Raw genomic sequence first — 18108 nt, 5'->3', positions numbered from 1 at the left:
CAGTTCCCTATATCAAAACAGAAGTTGCTGCATTGCATGGGTATTTTGTTTCAAATCAATACATGCTTGCTCTTATCCAAATCTGGCTTTAGTACCTTGATGTCATTATTCATTAATATGCGGGTCAAGATCAGTTTGTGAATTAGAACCTTATGACATTTTCCAATATGCATTTAAAGTCACATCCAACATTGAATTGTGAAGGTGAAAAATGTGTCTCTCCCTTCTCAGAAGCCCCAGAAAGGCAAGCATTGCCATTTGCACACAAACAAGCTATCCCCTTGTCTCAGCAACTCAGACGCGAGCTGCTCTCTATCTAATAGTAGTTGCAGTTGATCTTTATGAGCTTTTAACACAGTGAAAGTTGGCTAAATCATACTTCATCATGATTTATCATCTAAAGAAATGGGGCCTTTTTAAAATACCTGAACAGTTTGCCAAGATCCTAAAGAAGTCTCAAGATACTATGCAGCCAGTACTTTCTCACGTTATTTCTCCATGCAAACATAAAGCCACTCATTTTCCAGTTTTGGTTGCAATCAGCACTTGTGCAATACAGCTTATTCTAACTACATACTAAAATAACTCTCTCAAGCAGAGGCGGCTGATGAGTAGTGCCCAGAAAAACATCACAAAACCTTACAAACCCCTATTATTTATGGTGCCGTGACTACAGCAGCCCCATTCTAAAGTATGAGAAATTCAGGAATGTGGTTAAAGTTAAAAAAAAAAAAAAAAAAAAAAAAAAAAAAAGGAATATGATACAGAAAGCCACGGGTAAATGAGAATGTGAGAATAAATCCAGCACTTCCTAAGCTCTAGTTTCTTGCTGACTAGTAAGAATGCACCCATATGGAGGTCATCTCTGACAAGTTGTTTTCTGTTTACTGCACGTTTTAAGGTGTTATACAAATCTTTTGCTTACTGCACTCACCCACCAAGTAGACCATATCCTCTGGTATTAGAGCATCCCATATAAACTTGAAGAATACCTGCACAACATGGCTGTTGCTGCTTTTTCCTTCAGGTTTTTGCTTAAGTCTAGCTCCAGGTTTGTTACTGACAGTGTTTTTACATATTTTTCATGAAATATCAGCATGGTTGTCACTGAAGATGGAGCAGGAACGTGTATCTCATCTACTGTATGCAAAGAACTCAGATTATTTTTCCCTCTATATGAATGATAGTACAATTTGCTTTGTAAACATAATGCAAAATCAGCAAGGGTACTGTGTAAAAGCCTGCAGGTGAGATTATCATGACTTCTAAATTTATGTGCAAGCTGGTTGGTCAAAATGTGTTCAAGGACAGAAGGAGGTTATGGCAGCTATGCAGATGAAATCTAAACATCATCAGTGTAATGAGAAGTGCATGCGTGGCAGTAACTGCAGATAGCCATTCACAGTGATATAAAGCCCTTGGCAGCGAGAGTTCAGCAATCTGGTTGTGCTGTTGAGCAGAAAGAGCTACACACAACTTTGGACATGTTGAAGAGAGCACAAAAACATGCAGGATATTGTACCTAGCAAATTAGCACCAGCAACACACAGACATGGTGAATCCTCTTGGAGCATTTTAGAAAATTACTTCAGTAATAGAAATAGGGAACATTACACATTATAACGTGTACTTCTAAATTTTACTATCGTGACTCAAGTGTATGTCTTCATTATCATTTCCCACTGGTATCATTTTGCATTCATTTTTTTAACACTGCTTACAATAAAACCCATAAACAATGCATCAGTCATTACAAAGAAAGATTAAAAGATTATTTCTGGCATACGTTTAGTTTAGAGCAGGCCAATCAGTAGATTTGAATTTAAAAAGCTTATGCAAAGTGAAATTGTGTGGAAAAGTAGTAAGTGAAATAGAAAATAACGGGGCAGATGGACTGCAGTTCTAAACTCTCTTTGCCAGGTTTGACCAGTAAAACTCATTCTCTTCCTTCTCCCATTTTTCTTCGAATGGATTTTCAATTTCCTTTTGTTCTGTGGCACAGTTTCAACAGATGGGATAATAAATATCACCCAGTCAAATCAGCCTCATGCATGATGCCAAAAACACCTCCCTGTTCATGGGAGGGAAAGGAAGGTTTAGATCTCTTCTGGTTGCAAAAGTCACTAAACCTGTCTCTTAAATGCTAGATAACTGTTCTGATATTGCAGTATTAAATAAGTAAACATCATCATCACCACTGTCACATCTCCTCTACATATAATTAAAAGAAATAGAACATCTCTGTTCCTTAAAACACAGCAATGGCAGTGACCAATGCATTTTCCAGCTAGATGTTGCAGTACCTGAGCTTCCAGGACTTGTAAATCATTTGTTGGAAATACTGCCTTAAACAGATTGGTACAAGTTTATATCAACTCCCCAGCAAGAAGGGAGTGAACCAGACTGCCAACTGCAAGCTGCAGCAGCTGCAAAGGACAATGTCACTTTGTAAAATGTCACAGAGTTACACTGCACAGCCCCCAAAGAGATCTTGTAAAGAAAGCAGAAACTATGAGCCACTCTGTAGCTTAAGCAAAGAGCGCAACAAAACAACAAGGTGACTTCTCAGTGCAGGCAGGCAGTTACTACCCAATGGCATCCTCTCATCTAGCAGAAGGCCTGCAGATTCTCTCTTCTGTTTTAACAGATCCTACTGCACTTCTGCAACAACTGAAACAATGCTGCATGTAATGAAAATGTTTATGTTCATATTTATGATTTTTTTCCCCACTCTTTAACACATCAAATCATTGCTTAGGTTGATGCTTCATCACATACAAGTCCAAATTTTTGGATTTCTTAACATCTCACCACAAAGATGCAGCAAAACCTTCAGCAAACACAAAGTAAGCTTTGCTTTAGCTCAACGAATTTTCCTCAGTAGCATGAGTGACCAGAATCTTAGAGAAACTAAGTACCCTTGGTCTATCCATCTGCTAACTGCCAGATTACAATGAAGGAAGAGCTCACCTTGAGCAATAATGCCATGTTTTCACTCAAATCAAATTTCCAGGAAGGGAGACTGTAGGGAACAATTAGCATCAAACTGCTACTCACATTACTAAGCCATCTGTTTTCCATTTTCACACAGCATCAGATTGTGAGGTTTGGATGAGGCCATCCATTATGCAGGAGATGCAAATAACTAGCGTGAACTTTCAAATATTACTCCAATTTTGTTTGTTTGTTTTCCAAATACCTTGGCCTTACGCAACAAACAAGTGAACAGCATGCCCTTTTGGTCTCATTAATGGCTTAGAAAATAAAAACATTGCTTTGAAATTGTTCTAGCAAATCCTTTCTTGGCTACTTTGCAAGTGACCCCATGATCTATCATTAAGTGATTTTTTTATTGTTATTTCAAAGAGCAAAGGGAATCCCAAAGACCCTTTCCATGCTTCTCATATGGCAACCTGACTGAAAATGGATCAACAAGTACAATCTAAGAAAAGAAAAGAAGTACTTATTAGCTACTTTGTATGTTCTTAAAAGTAATTAAGAAATAATTTCACTTTCCATGTGACCTACATGAAGTGGTTGAAGTAGAGTTGCATAAGCTGGATTTTGTACCTGATGTGGCCCAAATCTAGTTCACTGTTGTTCTTGTGCAAAGACATCTTTACTTACTTTTAAGCTATTAATGTAAGTACACAAGTATTGCCAAGATAAACGTGTTTTCAACAACCAGTCTAATTCACAAACTGTTCATGGTTCCTCAGCTATTAATTAGCAGAGCAGATGAGCTGTAATGCAAATATAACAGAAAGTTTATAAATCAGGCAGTGTCTCCACATTATAGGATTAGATGTTCCAAGGCAGCAAACTGAGATGAAGACAGTTGGCGAGGTGGAGAGGTTCAAAGTATAGCTCCAGCAACTCCTATTACATTTACTAAAGTATTCTTCCTTAAATACAGGAACAGATACCTTACTTAGAAAGTCACTCTCTCCTAATTTCTTAAGCTGTTCAGTAATTATAAGAAAAATTTGCATGCCTGTTCTGATAAACAATCACCATTCTGACAATGGGTGGGTTCCTTTTTTTTGTTTGTTTGTTTGTTTTGTTCACATATTTCTAATGCAAACACTATGTTTCACAATTTATTTGTCTCTTTAGGCATCATAATTTTGAGGCAGTTCTCACGACACAATTACTCAAACAAGTCCATCTTGGTTATGTATCAGAAAAGACATGACAAAAAGCAAGCACAAATAACAGCTATAAAATCACAGAAACAGCAAGGTTGGAAAAGACCTAAAAGACCATCCAGTCCAACCATTCACCTATCACCAACAGCTCCCACTAAACCATGTCCCTTAACACAACATCCAAATCATCAAAGACATTGTAATTGTGCAACAATACTCTATTAAAAGCCTTTCCGATACTATCACAGTACATTTGCCCTGCTAACCCATCTACAGTATTCTTTTGTACCTCAGTACCTAATGTCACAATGGCAGTCTAATTCTCTGCTGATGTGTCTGTTCAGCTGTTACTTAGAAAAGACCTATTTTTAATTTAAACTGTGGTATATCTCTTAATAAGTCCAAACTACCTAAGAACTGAATTTATTAATATGAGACTTCAGATATGACAGAGGCTTGACACAAACTGGATTAAAATGCATCTTTCTAATAATCAACCTTCAGGTGTTTCACTGGGGACTTAGAGCTGGATTCAGTGGGTTTCGTATCACCTGTTACCACTGTAATGTGACATCACTGAACACTACAAAGTTTTCAAAGCATGAAAGGCTCATTTAAGTTCTGCTTTTACTGATTCTGTAACAGGATTCCTGTCTTTACTCAAAACCCTTCAGATTAATTGTTCATCAATTAAGTTGGCTTTAGCGTAACAACAGCAAAAGGTAAATCAAAACGGTTATTTTTCATCTGGTGTTAGATAAGGAGCTCTGTTCGAAGATGTTCTGGTACTGTCAATCTCTGTTATCATTTCAAATACAAGTACCAACACCTATGCAGTAGTAGAAATCTGCTTCCTCCAAAGCAGAGAAGTGTTGAAAGAATTATTATGTAAACAAAAGTGACAGCTTATGTATATAGTTCATATTCCATAAATTACAGAAACTAAACTAGAAAGAAATGACATGCATTAAGGCCCCATGTTAACTACTGAATAAATATGCACGAATCTATAGACATGCTCATACAATCAATGAAAGTGCACCTTCACAAAATGCCTTACCATGAGAAGAAACTTTCATTGTGCCACAATACACTTGATTTTTCACCACAGTAAATGAAAAAGTCTTATCAAAAATACCAGTGTTTACATTTATAAAGAATATTTGTATACATTTAAAGCTATACACGCAATATATTAATGTTCCCCCTGGCTTCTCAAAGGCTTGTTAGTGTCAATATCTGCACATATGTCCTAGCTCTTGGCATTCAGAACAAGACTGATACATTGTGGAAGAAGCTTTCACTTTATGTATGAAATGTGCCAGATCCACCAGGTATTACGATACTACAAATGATATTACAATGGGAAATGTCCATGCATAGGCAAAAAGACTTCAATGTACACACTTTTTACATCTCTTAGAAAAGCAGCCTCTATAATCAAAATATTTAGTTCAGAGGAGGAAAATTTACCTAAAACTTGCAGGGTGCAGGTAGGAAAATAAGCGTACAGACTTAAACAAATAAATAAAGAAATCTTCATACAGTTGATTTCTATCACTAACATTTTTATTTTCTGATTTCAGACCAAGTATCTCCTTCATTCTGGAACACGTCTTAAGAACGGGCAAAGAAATGCATCTCAAATTCGTCTAAACTCAAGTACTCAGTACTCGGTAAGACAAACTTGCTGCAGTTCGACACTAGACTGAAGGGATGCAAATAATTCATGTGCCTGGTGCCATCTCCTGGTAGCTTAGAGATAAAACCATCAGAACACTGGATGCTGTTTCGCAATAGTAGCTTAACTCCCCAAATTCACAAAAGCTATTTCACTAGACAAGAACAAGCCCAACATTCACCGTCAATATCAGGCACAGACAGATTCAGATGAGCAGCATAATAAACCCCCAAAGGCGACTCAAAACAATGCACAGAAAATAAGAGGGATGAAGGTTAAATACTAGCTCTTTCTATGGGCTACGAAGTAGAGAAGCTCCCCCTAAAGTGGGGAAGGAAATAACTCAAAGGAGCTTGAGATCTACCAGAACAGGAGAACTAAGGCTCCATTAGCCACAGTAAGATTTCTTTCCTCTTCACAGGAAGAACTGGATTTTACTGAGACTTAATATGACAATTTGTTAATGTGATAAGAGGGCTTTTGTAACAAACAGGACTTTTATTTCACAGACTGTTCTATTATGCTGGCAGGAGAGACCTGTCCACAACGACCTGAGGGATAAAAATCTAAACAAGAAAAAAACAAAAGCCCCAAACCTGGGAATGAACTTTACACATGGATTATTTCTTCTTGTCTGCTGAATGACTACAGGAACAGGACTAGAGTTGCCTTAAAAAAATTTACAGGAGCAGCAGTGATCTGGATTGTCACAGGTTCATTAACAATTGCCATGGGGAAGCAATCATTAAATGTTGCAGAAAAGCCAAGATAAATAGGGGATGTTTACTTCCACAAAAAGAGAAAAATTATATATATATATATATGTGTGTGTGTGTCACATCAAAATGCAACTGAGAAACAGAGCAATGACTAAAGAATCATAAGAGAACCAAATTAAGTGCAACTGGGATTTCACATTCCTTCTGAAAATTAAGGCTTTAGCGTGAGATAATTAAAGCAAGGACAGCCAACTCATGATGTGCCAGAAGGTATAACTCAGTCTGTCATCTTCGTTCCCGAGTCCCTGCGAGTTGGTCAGGAAGCGGGCTGTCAGACACAGCAATTCCCTCACCCACGGCAGTATCCCCACTGCTCTCCCTGAGAGCCCCACAGCCTCCTGCTTGTCACGCAGCTGGACATGCCCTAAACGTGAACTACAGGCATCAGCAGCACGCAGAGCAGGCTCACCGGGTAATACAACCAAAGGACTTAAGTTCGCATGTCCCCATTCACAGCTTGTCCAAAAAAGTATAGAGAATACGCAGTTCTTACCATTAGACTGCATTTACAGGAAACATGAGGAATTAAAAGAGAAACAGTGACACGGTGTGAAGGAGAAACGTATTTCCCTAAAGAGACAGAAAAAAAAAGCCCAGAGTGGGAAAGGAAGGACTGTGAGACCGTTCTGGGGCAGGGGACTAGCAGACAGGGACAGGGGCTGCAGCAGAACAGCGGGTATTAACAGCAACCCAACTGCTAAACGCTGAGCGGGGCGCCTCTTCGTACTGAGCACAACCAGGAATCGCCCAGAGAAGTACTTGGCTCTGCTCGCACCCGGAACAAGCCCTTTCCAAGCGCAGAAGCACCGCCATAAGGACACGGCACCTGACGGCGCACACACGGACACCGCAACCCCCGCCCACCAACGGCCGCACCCCGCGCACGCGCAGCACGGCGCCCCGTCTGCCCGCGTACACAGGAGAGCGAGCGGAGGTGCGCCCTCGCAGTGCGCCTGCGCGGCAGCACGCCGAGACGGCCGGAAGGGGCGGGACGTGATTTGAAGCGGGCGGCGGGCGGGCACCCCCATGGCCGCGCAGCTGAGCCGCGAGCAGCAGGGCATCACCCTGCGAGGCAGCGCGGAGATCGTCGCCGAGTTCTTCTGTAAGGGGGCTGCGGGCTGTCTGAGGGGGCGGGGGAACGGGGAGGGCGGGAAGGAAAAGGCGGACGGGCGGCTGGCTCTTCTGCTGCGGCCGACATGGCCGCCGGTGGGGCGGGAGGGGTGGCCCCCTCACACACGCGTCCCCGCTTTGTGCTTACAGCCTATGGCATCAACAGCATCCTGTACCAGCGGGGCATCTATCCCCCCGAGACCTTCACCCGCGTCCAGAAGTACGGGCTTACCCTGCTCGTCACCACCGACCCCGAGCTGAAGAACTACCTCAACAACGTGGTGGAGCAGATGAAAGGTGAGACCCCCCCCCCCGCTTCCCGTCCCCTTTTCCCCTTCCCCTTTTTCTCACACAGCCTGCAGTAAATGCTGCGGTCTCTTCCAGAGTGGCTTTATAAGTGCACCGTGCAGCGCCTGGTGGTGGTCATCTCCAGCATTGAGAACAATGAAGTACTGGAGCGGTGGCAGTTCGACATTGAATGTGACAAGAGTGCCAAGGGTGAAAGGTGAGTGACGGTGTTTCTGTGCCTGCTTTTCCCTACTGGGAGGCACAAGGGAAAGGCCAAGTATGGTAGTGCTACCTCTGTTGCCTAAGAGCTATCAGACAATACCAAATAAAGCTGTGGGTGCCATTGATGTGCTCCAGGGACAGGATGCAATCCAGGGGGACCTGAGCAGGCTGAGCAGTGGGTCTAAATGAGCTTCATGAGATTCCACAAAGCTAAGAGCAAGGGCTTATACCTGAACTGGGGCAACCCCTGCTTTCAGTATGATCTGGGGGACACAAGAATGGTGCACAGCCCTGCCGAAAAGGACCTGGGGGTACTAGTGGCAAGCTGGGCATGAGCCTGAAATATGCTCTAGCCACCCAGACAGCCAACTGTATCCAGGGCCACATCAAAAGAAGGATGGTCATCAGAGTAAAGGAGCTTATCCTGCCTGTATGCTCTGTGCTGGTGAGCCAACACCTTGAGTACTGCATCCAGATTTAGAATTCTCAGTACAGAAGAGTCATGGACCTGTTGGAGTGTGTCCAGAGAAGGGCCACAAAAATGGTTCCAGGGGTAGAACAACTCTCCTGTGAGGACAGGCTATGAGAGAGCTGAGATGTTTAGCCTGGGGAAGGCTTAGGGGAGACCAGAGAGCAGCCTTTCAGTATTTTGGGGGGGGGCTACGTGAAAGAAACAGACAGACTCTTTATCAGGGCACAGGGTATGATAAGAGTGAAGGGTTTCACTAAAAGAAGTGAGGTTTAGATTGGATTTAAGGAGGAAATAAGGTTTTTGGTTTGGGGGGTTTTCTTTGTTTTTGGTGGTTTGTTTGTTTGTTACAACAAGAGTGGTGAGGCACTGGCACAGCTCATCCAGAGAGGCAGTAGATTCCCCATCCTTGGAGCCACTCAAGGGTCAGGCTGGCAGGGCTCTGAGCAACCTTGTGGAGCTATAGGTGACTGTTTATTGCAGGAGAGCTGGGTTACGTAACCTTTAAAGGTCCCTTCCAACTCAAATGATTCCATGACTCAGTTATCAAAATGTTTTGGAATCTGCAACTGAACAAAGTCCTGTATTACTGCTCTTCTGCTGTTTTGCCAAAACTCTCACACAATCCAGACAAAATATGTCCTTAAAAACGCTGTGAGGTTTCACAAAGAAACAAATTGAAAGTGACAGTCAGTTTTGTGAGCCTAAGGCTTAAAAGAATGCTTCTACTCTGCATAACCATACAGCATACAGACCCCACAGCAATGCAGCAAGAACTGTGTTTAAAGAAAGCTGTCAGCATTGTAGGTGCAAGTTGTTTTCTTAAGTTTTCTCATTTTTTCCAGTGCACCCCGAGAAAAATCTCAGAAAGCCATTCAGGATGAAATTCGATCTGTTATCAGACAAATCACTGCCACGGTAACTTTTCTGCCTCTCCTGGAAACTGCCTGTGAGTATTTGTAACTTCTCCGAAAGAAATCAACTACGCTTCTTTCAGAAAGCCTGAACTAGCATTCTGTTGTAGAAAATATCTTCCACTATTTTGTGTTTTTATTACTTGAAACGTCATGTATTGCATTTCTGAGGATATGTTTGGTTAGACCAAGACAGTCTCAGCTATGTATAGAAGCAGCATCAGATGGAAGTACTCTAAGGATCATCCCATACTGCTTCCTGTACAACGAACTGCTACTGTAAATACTGTGCTCTCTCAGTCAAGCACTTGGAGCAGCTTCATTGGAAGGTATTAGTGGTAATGCCCCCCAGAAATACTTAAACTCATCTTTTCCCCAAAAGGTGCAGTTCAAGGGGATTTAAGTAGCTTGAGGAAACTTTCTGTATCTGAGGACCTACAGTTTTCACAAATATTGTGACTACAGGAATGTTACCTAGTATTTGTTTTCATTCCTTCAACTGCCATTTCTTTTTCTATAGGTGGCATAACTTCTGATAACCTTCTTGCATGTCTCCATGCGTTTTAACTTCAATTACAGTATCATTCCTAGGTGTGTAGTGCTAACATTTTCCCACTCGCTTACAGGTGCCTTTGACTTGCTGATTTACACAGATAAAGATTTGGTAGTGCCAGAAAAGTGGGAAGAGTCAGGACCACAATTCATTGCCAATTCGGAAGAGGTTCGTCTTCGTTCCTTCACTACCACGATCCACAAAGTAAACAGCATGGTGGCTTACAAAAAGGATTCTTTTCCTTAAAACTGTTTCTTGTACATATCCTGTCCTCTTGTATAGTTTCTGTTCATAGTGCAGCTATGTTGTGAACACAATTGCTCTTGCTGAATGCGCAGTATTGTGCCTGATAACGTGGTGTAACACTAGATTAAGGTGGCGCTGTTTGAAGAGCTCTTGAGGTGTTCATGACAGTATAATGCCTGTTTTTCATGCAAGGTCTGGATTTCGTGACCAGAAATAATCCATACCTAATCCCACCAAGACTAATCCTAAAGTTTTTACCTAAAAGCAGCTGATGAGCAGGAAAAGGCCTGAACAGCTGAAATGTAACATTTTAAAGAACATGAGACTGCAGTTCTGGAGAGGGTGCTGTTCTGCATCAGTGTGTCTTGTCCTTCTTCAGCATCTGTCCAGCATTTTCTATGTCTGTATTCTTATTTTATGGAATAAACCTTGAAACTGTACAGTGTTCTCCCAGTCACAGAATGTGGGAATGTGTATTTTAGATGTTAGAATTCTGTATACCAGCAGTTCAGGCTAATGCCACGAGTACCTCAGTCACAAATCAAATGCTTTTGTCAGCATGAAATCCATGAAACTATATTCATTGTAGTTTGCCCCCACTTGTGCCCAATACTGTTTGTGGCTGATTAGGGATGGCTCCATCAGATTTGCAGAATGGTTTTTCCTATAAGATCACCTATTTTCAATCCCTGCTATAGGCAGGGACACCTACATCTAGAGCAGGTTGCTCAAAGCCTGTCCCAGCTCCCTTCCAGGGAGTAGGGTGCATTTACAACCTCACAGGGCAACCTGTTCCAGTGTCTCACCACCCACACTGAAGAATTTCTTCCCAATGTCTAGTTTAACACTACCCTCTTACAGCTTAAAGCCATTTCCTCTTGTCTTGTCACTACATGCCCTTATAAAAAGTACTTCCCCCCTTTCCTGCGGGCCCCCTTCAGACACTGGAAGGCTGCTATCAGGTCTACCCTGGAGCCTTCTCCAGGACGAAGAGCCTTAACTCCCCAGGATCATTAATCACAGTGTTGCCTTCTAAATTAGCGACGATAGGCCAGTTAAGAAGCTCCATAAAAAAAAATTTACACTAGCATACACTGCTTTCAGCATTCCCAACAGTCAGATCGGAGTTACTTAGTACTTAAGCACTTATGTATCAGTCAAACCCTGAGTGGTACAATGCTGTCATTTTAAAAGAGTTTATTTTAGAACTATTAGTTCTGTAATATTGCTGCAGAGTGTAAATAATGGGCTTTCCTACCAGGAAATATCCATCCCCACAGCAGTTCCCACTTTAGCATGGTTAGACAGACACTATATAAACCACTAAGACAAATCATACTGCAGCTAGACTGTATTTAACAGAGGAATAAGCCTAGTACTTTCCTCTGCCCGTCAGTGGTGTTCTTAAGCAGCCGACTGCACTACCTGCCTACACCTAGAAGCAGGTGCGCTTTAACAGCAAAGTGCAATTTCAAGCACTTCCCTTGGGGAGGACTGGATCAAAGCAATCGTTGCCGTTCCCATGTAAGAAACTGACATCAGGGAATGACAACGCATGCTTTATAGCAAAGGTGAGAGAGCTGACTGGTACGGGGCCAGCAGTAAAAAGTACTGAAAACAAAAAAAATCCAACGCCTTAAAAAAAGTCAGATTGCTCCAGAAAGTTCAAGTCATTTCTTTTTTGCACCAAATAAAGTTTCTTTCTCAAGGACCAGCCTGGAGTGCAGCTTCATCAGCTGGATTTTGTTGGCTTTCTTTTTCAAAGGTAGCAACAGTCAAGAGATGTAGTATATCATTGTAGAGGGCCCAGGTCCATGAAAATTACATGTGAAAAAGAGCAGGTTCTAAATCCTGGTGTTTGTGCAGAGACTGCGGAACAGAAAAGGAAGAAAGAAAAAACATTACCAGTCATTTGAACACACTTCTCCTAGCAATCCAAAATCAAACCTCTTTGGAATAGTCCACTAGCACCGATAGCTAATGCAGCCCATGATCTCCTCTAGTTTTCTCTGTGACTGTGAGGGTGACCATTATATATAAACTCGTGTCTTCAATGGCAATACAGTTTATCTTAGGAAGCCAGATAATAAGGATTTAAAACTTACATTCCTCACCTGCCTAGTTCAGCTGACGTATAAGCTGGTTGATTCCTTCACCTCTGCAGCCAGGCTTACCCATCTCCTTGAGAAAACCCACTTTATTACGTGCAGCATAGCGGGCCACTGACAGCTGGAACGGCCACAAGAAGTCTGAGACAGTTCTGAAATACTTCCCAGCTGAGTAGATTTCATGAATAAGGTCTTCCAGGCAAATAATACCACAGTTCCCTGCAGGAAAAAATAACCACAAAGTAAAATGAACAAGACATGCAACACGCAGCAGACACACACCTCCCACAGAGAAGATGTGCAGCTATTCCTTCACACAACCAAGAATTACCAGTTCTCCATATGCAAGTCTTGCACAATTCTTCCTCCCTCCCTTCTCTCTAAGGTCAGACTGCAAACTCCCAACACCTCCCTTAACTGCAGCTTCACTTTATTTTCTTATCTTACACCTTACCTAAATGTTCCTCTATCAACATGTTGTCCGTCAGAGGTACCCTCTTCTTGTTAACCTTTCCCTGGCCCCGTTTCAGAATGAGCTCTCGTACAGATTTCAGATTAGGATACCTGCACAAAAACAAGAAATCAGACTGCACAGTGGAGAGCCCCACTCTATTGCTTCACACTGAAGCTGGAAAGTAGCCGTGGTAGCTTTAGAGTGATGAATATGAACAAGTTTTAGATGTGAACTCAGTGAATTTTTGACCACTTACTGGAGAAGGTAGCTACAAATCAGCCACGATATTTACGAAGAAACTGCTACAACACCAAGTGACTCACGTAGTACTTACCCCCAAGCCACATAAGGTTCCACGATCTGCAGCATCTTCAGTGATAACGGAGACAGTTTAACGAATGTCCCACTGTAAATTCTTTTCAGCCGCAGCAAGTCAATCACTTTTTTTACCCTCAGACTCACTCCTTGAATCCTTAAACAGAAAAACATGCCATTAATAACCACATTTCTTTAACACAGTACCAAATGGCCTCAGCTCACCTGCAGAGAGACACAAGTAGCTAGACTGCACTTCCTTTGCTTAGAAGGGATGTGACATTTACAGATAATAGCAATAATAAAAAGAAGTAACAAGCTTTCTTACTCTGCAATCCGCACAACAAAAGCCAGTTTGTGCTCCTTAGGTACAGCCACCTGCCGAGGTCGCTGCTCCATGCGCCTCAGCCGGACATCATCTCGGCATTTGCGCCATGAATCTCGAACAAAAGCCTCAAGGCGTTTAAACTGGATTTGTTTTCCCTTCTGGATCTAAAGACAAAAGGAAAAGGAACGATCACTCTCCTCAACAATCTTAGAAGCAGGTATCTCAAAGGTCAGATGGAATTCAGAACTTCATGCACTACGCTCTTATATTTTTGGAGACAGTAATAAAATATGTTTGAAAACCCAAGCCTCCAAGAGGCAAAACTCAGGGACAACATACAAAGTTGCAGACTTTAAGCAGTGAGCTGTGACTTCCAAACAGAGAACAGGAAGGTTTTACATGGAAGGAAATAAGTTAGGAAAGACACAGAGCAAGATTCAATGTGATTCCAGGCACAGGAGAAATCAAACAAACACAGCCACTTACACACGGCTTGGTCAGCTCAAAGAAAGCCAAAAGCAACATGTATTACAGAACAGACACCAATAATCCACCATCACTCAAAATAACCACCCAAAAGAAAATAACTTGCTTTTTTTCAATTCAAAAGTTTACATGTTTGTTCTCAGTTCAGGATCAAGTACACCCACCTACATCGCAGTGCTTTCTCATGTGAGAAGGTACACAGCAGCTACCCAGCTGCACTTCAGATACATTACTAGCTAAAACACCAGGCCACTTCCGAACTAAAGCACACATCGTACATCTTTGGTTCTCTTTCATGTTGGAAACCATCTATGAAATCAGGCTGCATTTTCCAAGCAGGCAGAGACTTGATCAACTCCCATCATTAGGGTCATTTTTACTAAGGAGAATCTTAACAAGTGGCTACCGCACATTATTACCGAGGCTTCCCCTTCTACCTGGGGAACATCGCTCCATATGCTTACAAACACACTCGTGGTTTTCAACAAAGAATAGATTTTAATGTGGCCCCACGAACACCACAGGAACAGATTCCCTCAGCAAGCCCTACGCCACTTCCGAAGTAGGCCCCTGCTGCTGGCTGTCAGAACAGAGCAGGTCCCCAGCTATTAAACTGTTCTTAAATTAAAGGGAAAGCGGTGACAGCGCTCCGCCCCCTCCCAGCCCCGCGGTCCGCACCTTGCGCTTGTTTTCCAGCGCCTGCTTGGCCTGGGTGGCCTTGATGGCCTGGTAGGCCTTCCTCCTCTTCAGCAAGTTCTCCGGCACCAACGGGATCCGCCGCTTCTGCCTGCGGGCGGCAGAAACCGGTCACGCTCAGCTCCTGTCACACCCCCCGCCGCTCCCCCGACCCCCTCCCCGTCCCGCAGCCGCCCGCTCCCAGCCGATGGCGGCAGATCCGCGCTCCCGGCAGCTCCACACTCACTCCGGCTCCGCCATCTTGTCGCCGGCGCTACCCGCACGCGCTGCGCGAGGCGAAGAGGGAGAGTGAGGGAGGTGGCGGACGGCGCATGCGCCGCTCTAACAGGCTCGTCCCGCCTCTCGCCCTCCCTAAGGATGAACCGGAAGAACAAGGGGACATGCGGGCAGGGAAGGGCTGGGCCTCGGGGCTGCGTGCGCAGTGGAGGGTGTGGGGGCACCCTAGTTTTTAGCTAACGAAAGTGTATCGTTAAATTCAAAGCAGCGGCCCCAGCAGTGACTGTCTTGAATTAAACGCTGCCTGAGCTCGATGGTCACGAGGACTGCCTGGGAATATGGATATACATACACAGATACGTGCAGACACCACTGAGGTTGCAGAGGCGGGACAAGACACAAAAACATGAGCTGTGCCGAGATGGCTCAGCCTCTTGCACCTTCACGGTGCTTCTGCTGATTATTTATGTGAATGTTGTACAAGGGATTACAAGAAAAACTTGTACCAGATCTGTTATCACCTCCACTGATATTGAAAGAGTTTGTTGTGTGTGTTTCTGCTTAACATCAATGTAACTTGACCCAAAATAGTATTTCTCAAGACATTAGGCCTAGCATGATCTTGAAAAGGCCCATCTTGAAGAGAACCTCTCCCTGGCTGCCCACAGCGAGTCTCGATGCCAGGTCAGCCTCTACCTGTGCATGCTGCTGCTTCTCCACTATGGGAAAGGTTTGGGAGCCCTGCATCTTTAACAGTAAATACAAAAGAAATCCTTTAAACATCAGAGGAGCCTTTAGAGACTGCTCTAGGATGTAACCACTTGTAGATCTGAAACTGCCACCTCACTTTCTGTTTGCAGTCACGAGGTTTCAGCGTGCACTTGCTTTGTCTGCTAACCACGCAGCCCTTCGTAGCATAGATAGTCCTGCCAACAGCTGGCAGGGGGTACCTCTGCTTTTCTTACTTTTTTTGTCTCAGGGAAGCTGTGCCCTCACATATAAACCCTTGGAGCACCATTGCCAGCTAAACTGAGAAAGGCAAATAATTTTTCCTGAGTATCAGTTAATTTCTAGCATCAGCAAGAATGCCTGTCCCAGCTGGAGCCAGCAAGCCAGGACTGATCCTGTCAGGCTCAGACAGTATGGGTACAAACACCCCCTGTGCCCTGCAAATGTCCAATGAGAGTAACTGTGTGCTGCTGATCCGAGGCAAGATGACATTCCCCTTTGAAGAGGAAACAGCTCAAACACAGGGAAAACTTATCCAGAGAAAACGGAAGTTGCTGATGCAGTATATCCTGACGTTAGAGTGTCAGTAGGCCTTCCATTGCAGCACAGTGATTCCTTGGTAGCATTCCTAACACATGCTATAAAAAGAAGCAAAGACATGGAGGGAGGTCTGACGGGCTGGACAACGGACTCACCTGTAGATGGTGCCCTCACCTCACAGTAGGAAGATGCTGCATCTGATGGGGCAGCGCTGCTGTTCTGCAGCCCCCTCTTTGACATAAATGGGATGTGTGCCTGCACACCCGATGCGTGAATCAAATGAGTACAGTCGTTGCAACTGTACTCATTTGATTTACACCACTGATGTGCTGTTAACTTTTCAGCTGCACAGCTGAGAGTCAGAGCCTTGCACTAAAAAGCTCTGAGATGTCAAAAGTTTAACAGCTTCACCTCAAAGACACTGCAAACATTTACAGTATTAAATTAGGCCACTCAAATTTTGATGCTTCCTAAATTAATACCTGTATTTAGAAATGGGAGCCCATATTCCAGCATGGGCTCAGGCACATGCTCTGCAAAGAGCACATCCCTGGAGAGGAAAGCCAGCTTCCTACCAGCTATTTTTTGATGCATTCTTTAGGATTATGAAACAGAAAGCAAGGAGCATAGGAAATAGATCATATGAAAGCTTTATTAAAAACATGCGAGCAAATCATAAATTTCACTCTGCCATGAAGGTAAGCTGCTCTGTGTCAAAAGAGCTGAAGTCTTTGGTAGCTCACAGCGGGAAATGCACCCCATTTAAATCTAAACCTACACACAAGTATGTTGTGTTTAACAAGGGAAATGCAGATGAGATCTCGGGTATTTCATTATTAATGAAAGGGTGACAATAAGTAAGTAAATATTTCAAGTGCTGTTGCTATGAAATGCAAGACAGGATAGCAGCACGCCTCGGCTGACTTGTTAAACATTAACTAATAGCTATAGTATATTAATGAGTTACTTTTCAAATGTCTTTATATTCAGGAAAAATATAATGGAGAAGGTTGTTTCTCTGCCCTGGAAGGCAAGAATTCAAAAAAGAGCCTCACTCAGAAAGCTACATCTTGCTTTGTCTGAGCTGCTTGTCTTTATAGATAGAGCCCAGAATATTGTATTGATGATGAGGTGGCTCTGCTGTAATCACACCTCTCCATACTGGCATGCTTGCTGCTGCTGCATGCTCGCATTTTCCACTCTTTCTGCATACCTTACCTTGAAAACTCTTCCCAGTGCCTCTACAATTTTCACAGGTGTTGCAGGGCTCCCCGGGAGCAGGTCCCTTCGTTGTGCTTGAGACTTTATTAGAGTAAATGAAAGCAAACATAGACAGATCTCTCTTTTGTCCCCCTGAAGTCTTGACATGATCTTGTTCTCTCCCTCTAGCTGGTTTGCCAGCTTTCATTTTATTGTCATACTTTAGGCTGATATTTTCTGTCACATATTTTATTGCTATATTCACAGACACAAATGCAAAGACATTAGAAAATACAAAAGGAGCAAACTGAGGTCAGCTGGGTTCCAGTTTCAAAAAAGAAGATGCTGTTGTTTTATTTTGTTGTTGTGCAAGCACAGTCCTCTTGTAAGTGACCACCACTCACGTTTGGATTAAACACTTTGAGCTATTTTCTCACTGCAGGAGGAATAAACGATGTGGAGTTAAGCCATGGCTTACATCTTCATGCTAAAGGTGCAGCTTTTGGGACCTGCCTGAGTGCTTCTCTCTTTTTGCTAACTGGGATTTGTGCTACTTGGGGAACAGGCCATTGTTTTGGGATGCACTGGTGGTGAGCAGTAGGTAGTCATGGAAGGAACACATTGCA

General features: G+C 43.2%; 2 protein-coding genes across 2 annotated transcripts; one reads left to right on the top strand and one right to left on the bottom strand.

The window, feature by feature from the left end:
- The first annotated feature begins 7553 nt into the window (after positions 1 to 7553).
- Positions 7554 to 10850, top strand: MAD2L1 (mitotic arrest deficient 2 like 1). The gene is made up of 5 exons (XM_072336384.1): positions 7554 to 7710; positions 7869 to 8015; positions 8103 to 8223; positions 9543 to 9646; positions 10238 to 10850. The coding sequence occupies exons 1-5, from the start codon at positions 7635 to 7637 to the stop codon at positions 10408 to 10410; spliced, it is 621 nt and encodes a 206-aa protein (XP_072192485.1). The 5' UTR covers positions 7554 to 7634; the 3' UTR covers positions 10411 to 10850.
- On the bottom strand, positions 10842 to 15151 carry RPL7L1 (ribosomal protein L7 like 1). Its single transcript, XM_072336383.1, has 7 exons — positions 15024 to 15151; positions 14780 to 14888; positions 13616 to 13779; positions 13307 to 13444; positions 12973 to 13082; positions 12525 to 12737; positions 10842 to 12279 (listed from the first exon to the last, which is right to left on the bottom strand). Exons 1-6 carry the CDS (start codon positions 15035 to 15037, stop codon positions 12529 to 12531), a joined length of 744 nt encoding a protein of 247 aa, XP_072192484.1. The 5' UTR covers positions 15038 to 15151; the 3' UTR covers positions 10842 to 12279; positions 12525 to 12528.
- Between the last annotated feature and the right edge of the window lie 2957 nt (positions 15152 to 18108).

This window comes from Excalfactoria chinensis, chromosome 4 (assembly GCF_039878825.1).
Source record: "Excalfactoria chinensis isolate bCotChi1 chromosome 4, bCotChi1.hap2, whole genome shotgun sequence".
In the NCBI taxonomy this organism is placed as follows: domain Eukaryota; kingdom Metazoa; phylum Chordata; class Aves; order Galliformes; family Phasianidae; genus Excalfactoria; species Excalfactoria chinensis.
This window is presented reverse-complemented; position numbering and strand designations above follow the sequence as displayed.